Source organism: Sorghum bicolor, chromosome 7 (genome assembly GCF_000003195.3).
Source record: "Sorghum bicolor cultivar BTx623 chromosome 7, Sorghum_bicolor_NCBIv3, whole genome shotgun sequence".
NCBI lineage: Eukaryota > Viridiplantae > Streptophyta > Magnoliopsida > Poales > Poaceae > Sorghum > Sorghum bicolor.
In genome coordinates this window covers 53,913,029-53,925,118 of record NC_012876.2, presented here as the reverse complement: position 1 = coordinate 53,925,118, position 12,090 = coordinate 53,913,029, and the positions used below count along the sequence as shown (strand labels likewise).

Sequence of the window (12,090 nt, the reverse complement as noted above, 5' to 3'; positions counted from 1 at the left end):
TTTTGCTTTTGCCGGTCTAAGTTGAGTAGAGAAGTGATTGATCGGATTTAGGATAGATAGCCGACTATCAAGAGGGGAAATCACGGTCATCTCTCGAATCAAGTGCTACTAGGTTTATATCTTGAGCATATGCATTAGAATCTAGTAAAGTGCTAATCTAACTCATTTGATGAAAATGTTTGAGAAAAGCTAACACACATGCACTTTGGTGGTGGACACTTGTTGGTGTTAGCTCTTTTTACAAAGGAGGTGGAGTTCCTAGGGTTGAGAGGGGTTTGGGTTCCTCTCTCCCTTTCCCCGAGCTTGCGAGGCGGGATTCGGCTCTTTTGAGAAAATTAAGTGTATATTTTCTATTGCGTCGGTGGGAAATTTGGGGAAGACGCGGGACTCACCGGACGCAGTGCACGGAGGCACCGGACGCTGTCTCTAGCGTCCAGTGTGTTGTCAGTGCATAGCCCTACTAGGGTTAAGCACCGGACGCACTGCACCGGACACAGGGTATTCCCTGTTCGTGCGTCCGGTGTGGCCTGACATCTGTAGGAAGTTTCTGACTGAGAGCACCGGACGCTTAGGGTGCGTCCGGTGTGCAGTCGTTTTGCGACCCTCTCTACGCATGAGTCCGGTGAGGTCGAGAGTTTGCAGAACTCTCTGCGCATGAGACCAGTGAGTACCGGATGCGTCCGGTGCTCACTTGGTTGCGTCCGGTGGTTCGCACGTAGCCGTTAGAGATCGACGTGCGAGATACAAAGGTGAACACATGGCAAACTCCCGAGCACCGGACGCAGGGGGTCGAGCGTCCGGTGGCTCCCTGTTGAGCGTCCGGTGCCGCCGATTTCAGCCCAGTGAAAAGAGCCAACGACTCTATTTGTTGAGGAGGCTTATAACTAGAAGTTGGCCGGCTTGGAGAGATTCTCTCTTGCACATTTGATTACTTGAGGCATACATTGAGCTAGAGAACATTCCCTCTACTCATCTCCTTGCTTGATTGCTAATCTTAGTGAGATTCAAGTGCATTGCATTGAGAGTTGCATATAGTGGCACTTGATCCTTGAGTTTGTTGCGGATTTCTTGTTACTCTTGGGTGTTTTCCGACACCCTAGATGGCTTTGGAGCAGCGGTGGTGTTGAGCTCGTGATTGGAGATTGTTTCGAGCCTCACCAAGTGATTTTCGAGGGGTTCTTGAGCCTTTCCCACGGGAGATCGCAATTGGCTACTCTAGTGAATTGCTCGTGGCTTGGAGGATCCTCATCTTGTGAGTGGATGTGCGGCACCCGCTGAGGGTTTGGCTTTGGATTGCCAATTAGCTCGTGATCCATCAAGTAGGTGTATCGCCACAACGAGGATTAGCTTGCCGGAAAGCAAGTGAACCTCGGTAAAAAATCTTGTGTCATCTCTTGCCGAGGATTCTCTTTGTGATTGTGATTGTGATTGTGAGTAATCGATTGGATATATCTCTACTCTACAACGTTGGTATAACAATCACACTCCACTCCATTACTTTCTTGCACTTCTTACTTGTTGTACAGCTTGTGTAGCTTAGTCTTCTTACATAGGAGTGTAGTTAACTTTAATTGTGCTTTGTTGTTGTAACTTAGTGTTTAGCCTTCTTGCTAGACTTGTTTAGGTGGCTTGCATAGCTTAGTTGAGCTAGTGCTAGAATAGATTCGTCATTTGTTTTACTAATCAACTTGTCTAGTTGAGTTTGTAGAGATTTTTAAATAGGCTATTCACCCCTCTTTAGCCATTTGGATCTTTCAGTGGTTAAAGGAGTCTGTAGCCTAGGTGACCTTTGAATGGGCATTGGCAAGTCTCCCGCACTCGAGGTAGCCCTAAGTTTATTGTAATGCTTAGTTTCTTTTGGTTCTCTTTTCTTTTTTATTATTATATGTTTTTAGTCTTCCTCTTCTTTTGGTAAGCTCGGCACTTACAGTTGATGGGTAGCTTGAAATGTTTATCTACTTCCTCTCAGTAAAATACGTGCTAGACACGGTCGTAAAAAACAATTTTTGTGTGGTTAAAAACGTGTAATATTTTGTTGCCATGATCTCTTGAAATGGGCTGAGATCAATAATAATGATTTATATTTGTAGACAATTCGTGCACAGTCGTAATTTCCCCATACTTCTCAATTTAGTTAGCAAGTGCAATACTGTGCTAAGTAAAAAAAATATAAAAATTTATCGACACTGTAGCTGCATCAGATTTTTTACTGCTGCAAAACACTGCAGCTAGCCTTGAGCTGAAAACGCAGTAACAGCTGCAGCTTTATGCTATACTGTAATTTTCAGATAAGTCATAAAGCAGTTATCACTTTTGTTCTGATAAATGAAAATTTTCATTTCCATTTCCATCCCTCCAGAATATCAGTCTCGCAGACATTTTAATGATTGAAATGGAAATCGGTTTCATTAATTTATTAAATGAAACTTAAGGCCTTGTTTAGTTCCCACCAAAATCCAAAAAATTTTCAAGATTTTCCGTCACATCGAATCTTGCGGCACATGCATGAATCACTAAATATATACGAAAATAAAAACTAATTACACAGTTTGCCTATAAATTACGAGACGAATCACCCTAGTTAGTCTATGATTGAACAATATTTGCTACAAACAAACGAAAGTGCTACAGTGATGAAATCTAAAAAGTTTTCACATCTAAACAAGGCCTAAGTTTTCGTGCATCATATGATCGATGATACACAGGTTAATTGGGAAGCTTTTTTTAAAAACATTTCTTTTTTTTGCATGGATTGAAATCTTGGGGGCTGTTTAGTTTATGAAAAAATTTGCAAAGTTTTCAAGATTTTCCGTCACATCGAATCTTACGGCCTTTGGTATTAAATATAGATAAAAAATAACTAATTATATAGTTCGTTTTTAATTTGCGAGACGAATCTTTTGAGTCAAGTTAGTCTATGAATGGATAATAATTATCAAATACAAACGAAATTGTTAACCTAACTAAATATTTTCACCAACTAAATGGCCCTTGGTAGACTTGCCAGCACGCAACAGATGAACAGGTGTCCACATATTGGAGTTCTCTGATGCAAGTCCACTTCTGATCTGAGAAAACAAAGAACAAGAAATGCTTTCCAAGCTAGAAAAGTCAGCATCCATATAATTAAGAAAAGTGCCTTACCTTAAACTTCGCTTACGTGTCCGTGATCCGCCATCAGAGGCAACTTACATCCCAAAACTGCATCATGTTCCGAATTAATTAAAAAAAAGGCCCCTAATCCCCCCAATCAGGAGGCAACATCACATCCTAACAGTGAGGGCATTTTCGTCAATACCACACCTGGCCGGGCCCACATCTTGCCCCCTCCGTCCTCTTCGTCCTATAAATCCCTGTCATCTCTAACCCTCTAAATTTTAGCCACAAAATTCATCCAAAAAAAAGTCTAAAAAAAAAACTTGCAGCGGCATCCACCACCGGAGCTGCCATCATCGGCCCGTCCCTCCGTGTCAACCCCCTCCTCAGAAGTTCTATTTGCAGTTCGGCCCCTGGCCGGTCCGCCCGGCCACCGGAAGGAGCCGCTCGCCGGAGGAAGGCCCCCCTGTCTCCTTGCCCTGCGGCGGGTTCATGGGGTTCTCGCTGTACCCCATGAAGACGTCCACGCGGCTGCTCTGGAGCACTAGCTTCTTCCGCCATAAGCTCAGCTCCTCCTCCTGCTTCCTCTGAGCCCGCCACGATCGTGTTGTCGGCGGCGGCGGCGGTCCGCTGCTGCTGCGCGGTCCTAGCATCCGTTCAAGTTTGTGTTTGTGTTTGTGTTTGTGTTCGTGTGCGCGCACGCGCGTACCGGCGTACGGGTTTCAAGATTGGGTTTTGTTGCGTTCTTGGGGAGAGGAAGGGACTAGGGCGCGGGCAAGAATCAGCATAGCATGGATCCGAGCGCGGTCAGTTTCGACTCCGGCGGCGCGCGGCGGGGCGGCGGCGGCGGCGGCGCGCAGATGCTGCTCTTCGGCGGCGGAGGCAGCGCCAACAGCAACGGCTTCTTCCGAGGTGCGTCAGTGACTATGCCTGGACCATGGGTCGGTCAGATCTGGCGGTTCTTGAGTTGAGACCTCCCGATTGCTTACTGGTGGTCATGATGTGGCGCAGGTGTTCCGATGGCGGTCCTGGGCATGGACGACGCGACGCGCGTGGGCAAGCGGCCTTTCTTCACCACGCACGAGGAGCTCCTGGAGGAGGAGTACTACGACGAGCAGGCGCCCGAGAAGAAGCGCCGTCTGACGGCGGAGCAGGTGCAGCTGCTGGAGCGGAGCTTCGAGGAAGAGAACAAGCTGGAGCCGGAGCGCAAGACCGAGCTGGCTCGCCGCCTCGGGATGGCGCCTCGCCAGGTGGCCGTCTGGTTCCAGAACCGCCGCGCGCGCTGGAAGACTAAGCAGCTCGAGACCGACTATGACCGCCTCAAGGCTGCCTACGACGCGCTCGCCGCCGACCACCAGGGCCTCCTGGCCGACAACGATAGCCTCCGGGCACAGGTACCTGACTGACTCTTCACCTCGCTTCGTCTCCGCGGCTAATCGATTTTTACTTGATTTCATTTCATCGGTTACCACATGCGTTGTTCAGGCATCTTCGCTCCCCAGTTAGTTAGGATAGGATGGTCGCCGCACTGCTGCCTAGGCGGATTGAATAAATAGGAAATGCCATCCGGATCCTTGAACTTGTTCCTATTGCCAAGAGCATCTCCAAGAGCTTTTCTAAATCTCACTCTCTAAATCATCGTTTGGAGAGTCATTTGCATAAAAAATTGCTTTCTATTTTTTTTATTTTCCAACAGTTTTGCTAAATCTCATACGCACTCTAGAAAGTCATTCTCGTCTTCTATATTTGGCTAGCGAAAAACCCGGAATAGATAATGGTTATATTTGGATAACCATTTAGAGAAGCTGTTGGAGGGTAGTTTTTGACCAAAATTGCTATTCCTAGCATTTAGGAAGAATATACAAAGTCTCTTGGAGATGCTATAAGCCTCCAACAGAATACCCATAAAGACCCATTTTTATGTATCAGGAGAGGCATAACCCAAATTTGGGTATCCTCTCTCTTCGAGACCCATTTGCAGAGACTGTTGTCTTTTAGGTCTTGTTATTGAAGAAGACTAAAAATAGGTATGGAACTTTTTACATGTAGCGTTACTTTAACGACAAATGGGTCTTGTATTTTGTTTTGGGTGACGATTGTTGGAGATAGTTAAATTGGTATTGGTATCTTTGGGTATCTGTTCCACTATATGTTTTTTATTTGCCTCTCTTCTCTCTGTTAAATAAAGATCATTGTCTGTAGTTCCATCCCATGGTGCGATAAAAAGATTGCAGGTGTGTGCATATCCCTAGGAACTAGAGCTAAGATTGAGGAATAATGAATATGAGTTTATGATCATCGTTGTTTGGATGTTTTGAAATCCCAGCATGTATGTCAAGTGAGTGTCATCAATGATATAAACATTACTGAAACATGGCTTTGAGATGAGCATGCTTAGATAATGTATTAACTTTCGTCCATACACCCAAAACAATAAAAAACTTACAGTATCCAGTAGTGTTGCTATTGGCAGTAGGTTCTTTCCAAAGTTTGAATTTAATTCTTACTGTGAGAAATAGTCAACTCGTCTTTCTGATGGTTACGTATGCTGTTCCCATCCAAGACATTTATGCCGAGCAATTGTCAATCGACAATCACAGCCCCTTGTAATGAAGGTCGCTAAGATTATAAGGAGTTTTGAGGGTTTAGCTAGAAAAACGTAGGTCATGGAATTCAAATTTTCTGGAAGCTCAAGGGCCTCTGCGCCAAAAAAGCTGTCTTCCCATGACAGCTTACTGTTTGTTAAATTAAATAAGTTAGTATCACTTTTGTCACCTTCAATTTGGCGATAGGTAGTCATCAGCGACGACCCACTACTGGATGTATTATCTATTATCCAATTCAAATCTGCAGTGCTTAGGAATCTTGGGTACCTATCGTGCGTCTCCCAAGTCTAAATCCAATAATTTATGCTAACCTATACGATGTGAAAGAGTTAATTGCTCTAATCTATGCATCATGCCTTTGAAAAACTTATAGTGAAGTATTGTTATTTTTTGTCAACTGCTGCAAACAGATTACCAAATAAACTCAGTCATGTCATGAGCAACAGTAGTGGTCCTTTGTAATTAAATCAAAGTAAGTGTTTAGTTTAGACTTGAGTGACAATTCTTATAGAGGTGTATGTGCAAATATTAATTAAAATGAACAGTCTAGCTTAAGATGTCTTTAATAAGTCTAAATGTTTGACAATGAGCTGGATTTAAATATCAAACTAATGCTAGATTTTAGGGAAGATGTGCTCTAGTATATGTGTAAAACATGTCAAGATTTAGAAGATACAAAGAAAGATAATGACCTAATTTAATATTGCAATCATTGCTCTATTCACTGTATTTGTTTTCTCCATACCTTACGAATGAGGCTGGTTGGATCTTAAAAATGTTCAGATGTAATTAATATGCCTACCTCAATATCTATTATCTGTTTTAGAACTTCGGAAAGTATTGCAACTAATGTTCACAGAATTCACAATCACAACACTTATGCTGTCTTCATTAAATGCATCCCTTTTAATAATCTCTTGAAATTTGAATATTCTTCTTCTTAGGTAGAAATGCCAAATAGATGGGGATTAGTTAGACCAATGGTTATATTGTTGTAGTTTTTACTTAGATCAGATTGTACTGATTAGCTTGCAAGTATAACCCATACCATTTCTGATGAAAAATACTACTTGGAAAATAGGGATACTACTAAATTGTTTGCTGGGTAGAAATAGTTAAAACATCCAATTTGACTGAACATGACACTTGATTTTTTTGTTTGACCGGTGGAGAATCACTAAGGCCTTTTCAAGGATAATAGTTCAACGCAATTCTAAAGCTATCTGGGGATGGTTGATCCACGTTTCTAGGTTGTGTTACTGAAAGCTTGTTTAGTACTATTTTGTAGAGGGAATATATACAGACTCACTAAGAGTTTGCAGTTTAATCATGTTTGAAGGAAAATACGAATATTGGCACAGTGAAATCTGCGCAAATTACATAGATGGCATTAACATCTTTCATAAGGCCTCTTTATAACAGTACCACAGTTTATCAATCATACCATTGCTATTCTACTTAAATATCTGATTGTCACATGCTTTGTCTTAAATGTAAACTTATATGAAAAATGGCACACCCAGGGGTAGCATGTGCTGATGGTTCCCTTTATCAGATCAGATCACAATGCCAGCTAAATATGTTTCAATGACTGTGATTAACACAATTAGCAATATCTACTACAGGTGATCTCCCTAACGGATAAGCTGCAACGCAAGGAGACATCCCCGTCGGCGACCACTGCTGCCCAAGAGGTCGACCAGCCAGACGAACACACCGCTGCGTCAGGCACTGAGAAACTGCTGGTGCAGCAGCTCAAGGACGACCTCCACAGCAGCGGCGACTTCACTGGCCATGGTGCCCTCTCTTCAGAGGAAGAGGATGGTGGTGTGGTCAGCGACGAGGGCTGCAGCTTTGATCTCCCGGATGCCATGTTCGCTGCCGGGGTCACCCACCATGGCGCCGAGGAGGCGCAGCTGGCCAACTGGACATCCTGGTTCTGGAACTGATTTCCATCAGTGGAGGGATGGCTGCATCAAGTGCAAAGAGCAAATCCTCTCCTGGCTTCGACCCTTTTCTGCACCATATAATTACTGTGTTAATTATGTGCCGTGATGCCGTCAGATGTTTTCAAGTAAATGAATTGTTACTGATGTTGTAAGTTTAAGTTTTTGAAGATTTTATATGTTCATATATAAATAATATGCTTTGAACATAAGACTCGAAAAGTCGAAAATAAGTGGACGTGGAGACCTGTTGTGCACTACAGCACTAGCAGCCCGCATGAGTTTTTATGCTGCTTTTAGACATGAAAATGTATATCCAACTTGTGCTTGTGAATAAGATGATGAAAGTATATCCAACCGCTGTCCCTTGATTTGGTGTATGTAACTTGAGTTTTTACAAAAAAGTTTACAGAATTTTAAAAACAAAATTGGAGATTTTTTTTATTTGCCACTAAAAGGTGATGGTACCTCTCATGCCATCAGATAAATGTTTTCATGGCGATGGCTTATTAACCAAACGAACAACCATGGTTAGCATGTTTGCCATAACAAGGGTATGTTTGCCATAACTTGTGGTTAGCATGTTTGCCATATTCCTATGAATTGGGAATGAGGTTCGACCTTGCGTGGAAAAAAGCATGTTTATCATAACTTGTGGCCTGTGGGGTTAAGTCTCTTTCTGCACTTATAACTCTACAACATTGTTCTGTCCCCTATCAAATGAATGCCCGAAAACCCACGTTTTGTGGCTTCTGCGGTAGACCGGTATTGTAGCAAGGAGCTAGAGCCAGAAGAAGCCTTAGAACTATAGCTCGACATCAAGTTTCACATTATGATCACTATATGCAAACACTCGATATTCTATTCTGTTGCACTACTTCAGCAATACTTTTTAATGAACAAATAGTGTTTTCATCTCACAACATTTCAGCATAAGCGTCAGCATAAGCCAAATTTCAGCAAAACGAATTCATGTCAGTGTCTTAACTGGGAATTAGTAGCCCAGGTTCAATCCATATGAGCAGCCGAATTTTGATTCTGCTGTGATGGATGACGGAGATGAAAGCAACAAAACCCTGCCCATCCTGACTTTGGGAGTGGATAATGGATAGACATAGAGGAGATGACAGCGTTCCCTATTTTGTCGCAACGGGGAAATAAGGTGCCGCTGCAATCTATCAAGATTGATTGATGTCTCCTGATCAGTCTTCGTCAAACTTTTGGTAAACACAGTACCAAATCTGCTTCGAGCTTCGTTACGCGTACAGTAGTACTTAACAGTTTCGAATTTATCCTCTGGTTGAGATTTTTGTCAGTTAAATATACTTCAATTCAATATATTGACACGATCTTAATTAATCGGCGTAATAAACAAAAACCCAAACAGTAGAACACGTGGATACGACTCACAAAGCGCGTTAAATTAAGGGGGAAAATTGCAGCTATGCAAACAAAAGAGAATATCATACTCAATATTTGGTCCGGGCCAGCCTCAACCGAAATGTTTGGGCTGGGCCAGTCTTGCTCGTGCTAGTTATACCGAACCATGGGCCTACAGTACACACACAAATAGAACGGTTTTTATCTCGGTTTTTAAACTATGATATTGCATATCTACATCCATAAATCATATCGGTAAATCATAGCTCATTATCTCACGTAATGGTTTAGTATGGAACTAACGTGCAGATCCATAGCTCATAATTACATGGATGGTTCCTAAACTATTGTGTAATTCTCATACAGATCCTCAAAATTTTGAAACTAAAAAGTGGAGTCTATAATCTTGAAACTGAAATTGGGGTCCATAATCTTGAAACTAAAAATTAGAATCCATAATCCATTAAAGTATCTCAATTCCGATGCAAAGCAACACATGCATATCCCTATCCATTTTGCCTCCCTATCCATTCATCGTCGCCCAACTTGCCGCAAAAGCTTTGAAGCCTTTGCTGGTCTTATTTAGTTTGTGAAATTTTTTGGTTGTATTTAGTAATTATTGTTCAACTATGGTTAATTAGATTTAAAAGATTCGTCTCACAAATTATAGGTAAATTGTACAATTAATTTTTTATATATATTTAATATTTTATGCATACGTCTTGTGATAGAGAATTTTGAAAATTTTTTAGTAGAGCAACTCCAACAGATATGCTAAAATCATGTTGTCTAGGCTATTTTTACATTTTTAAAGCAAAAATTAAACTCCAACAGATGTGCTATCTGGTTTGCTAAAATAGCAAGTTTGCTATTCTTAAACTTTCGCTTGTCATATATAGCATGTCGTCCTCACTAGTTATCCTATACAAAGGCTGTTGTGGAACTCTATGCTTTGAGTGAGTTTTTTATTTTACACAATAACTAAATCTTGTAATTTAGAATATAATTTTAGCTAGTCTCTTGGAGATGCTCTAAACAAGGCCTTATTCTTCTTATCCTCCTGTCATCTGTTTCCCATCTTATCTTGGCAACATGCTAGCATGCACAGTTAGACTAGGGTCGTACAAGTATTTCTGCGTGCATTCTAAAAAAAATATTTTGAAACCAAGTATATACATTCATCAAATATTTTTTTCTAGCGAATCCATTACTAGCTTGAATCTCTATTTCTAATCTTTAAAATCTCAGATAATGATAGTTAAAATTCAGAAAGTTTGACTAAAACAAGCCTAGATGTACTAGGATAAGCTTCAGAAAGTTTTTCATATTTTTCTAGTGGTCTTCAAAACTTTTGTTTGACCAAACTCGAACATGTAGCACATGTCACTTTAATATTAACGTCTCGCGGTTGGACGGCATCGGATCGGACTTCATAATCTTGATGAAAATATTTCACAAAAACATTTTAAAAATAGATCCCACGCCATCCACGTGTCATTGATGGTCTTTAGAATATTAATTGCGATATGTGCTACCGATTTGTCAGTGTGTTCAAACTGACAACGAAATGGTGACGCGATCAAATTTCTGAAATCAAAGGGAATGAAGAACTAGGGAGTTAGAACGCATTATTATTATCAGACCACGACCAGCTAACTACGTATAAGAATGATATTCTTTTAACAATTACAGGAGAATCAGAAACGCATTCATTAAACATGTACTCGCAAAAAAAAAACATGTACTCCTATAATGTCGAGGCAATCATTATATAACATCCATCGATGTTGTTCATTCATCAGGTCCACCAGCCGGCCGGCGTGAAGTCAGGCATCCAGGAAATTTCGTCTGCATTTTTTATGAAGCCCCTGTTTGGTTTGTGGTGTTTTTTTTAACACTTATCATATTGAATGTTTAGATACATGTATAGATTATTTACAAAATTAAAAACACAATAATAGAATAATTTATGAGACAAATCTTTTAAATCTATTTAGTCTAGATTAGACACTAATTGTCAAATAAAACGAAAGAGCTATTGTACCTGCTAAATTTTAGCACACTGAACACCCCGAAGTTTTCTATGCCTTTCAACAAGAACAAAAAAGATGCATATAAAAAACTTACCTGCAAGAGGTAAGACAGTCTAGGAATATTGCATTAAAAAGAAAATATTCTCACGTAGATTGAGAAAATTCTTGAATCCATTTCTCACTCGTACATAACGACACAAATCTTATAAACTTGCACTTAAGCATGATACAAACAAAAGGTATTTTAACCCTTCCATTGATCGTTTCTTACCTCCTTGAAGTGTGGACATGCCATGGGTACATATAGATAATATGTAATAACTAGTACAAATTTGTTAGGGTTTCTTATGATCAAAGCCATATTTTTTTCTACTAATTTTGATGTAGCAAATTTTGCATTGTTACCTTAGAGTCATTTGTCTTGTAGCGAGAAAAGATAACTACAAGATCGGCTTGTCTGTATCTAGTATTAAAAACAAAAAGAATTATTTCATCTATATTTTTTTATTCCTACGATACCCTCATGCTCCTCTCTATTTTGCATGTCATACAACTCATGATCCATATTCATACGAGTTATGATCTTTTGATATAGCTTTACAAAGGGCTTTAGCTAGTTGATCTGGCAAGTTTATTGTGGTGCTACTATATATTGAGTTATTGTAGATTGAATCTGGTGAAACCGTTGGTAGAAAAATGTAGATAGGTATTGAAGCCGATGAAGGTCGTGTTTGGGGGCTTCAAATGGCTTATGATGTAAGTAGCTTCAATGCATGAACCGCAATGAACTTGAAGTTGGGACAAAACCTTACTAAAGAGGGCCTTAGAACCACATAAAACGACATGATGTATATTTAACTAGCATGTTCTTTTTGGCATGTAACACCTTTATGTTAGCTAGTGTTGTGTTAGCGACTGTTTTTTGATGCATGTACATGTTCCACCTGTTGGTTTACAAACTTTGAATGTAATTGATTTTTTATCGCAAACTTTATCAGTCGACCGGTCGCGCACCCCTCCGCGACGAGC

General features: G+C 40.7%; 1 protein-coding gene across 1 annotated transcript; it reads left to right on the top strand.

Annotated features, from left to right (window-relative positions):
* Positions 3,364-8,005, top strand: LOC110437008 (homeobox-leucine zipper protein HOX5-like). The gene is made up of 3 exons (XM_021464960.1): positions 3,364-4,008; positions 4,108-4,490; positions 7,328-8,005. The coding sequence occupies exons 1-3, from the start codon at positions 3,888-3,890 to the stop codon at positions 7,649-7,651; spliced, it is 828 nt and encodes a 275-aa protein (XP_021320635.1). The 5' UTR covers positions 3,364-3,887; the 3' UTR covers positions 7,652-8,005.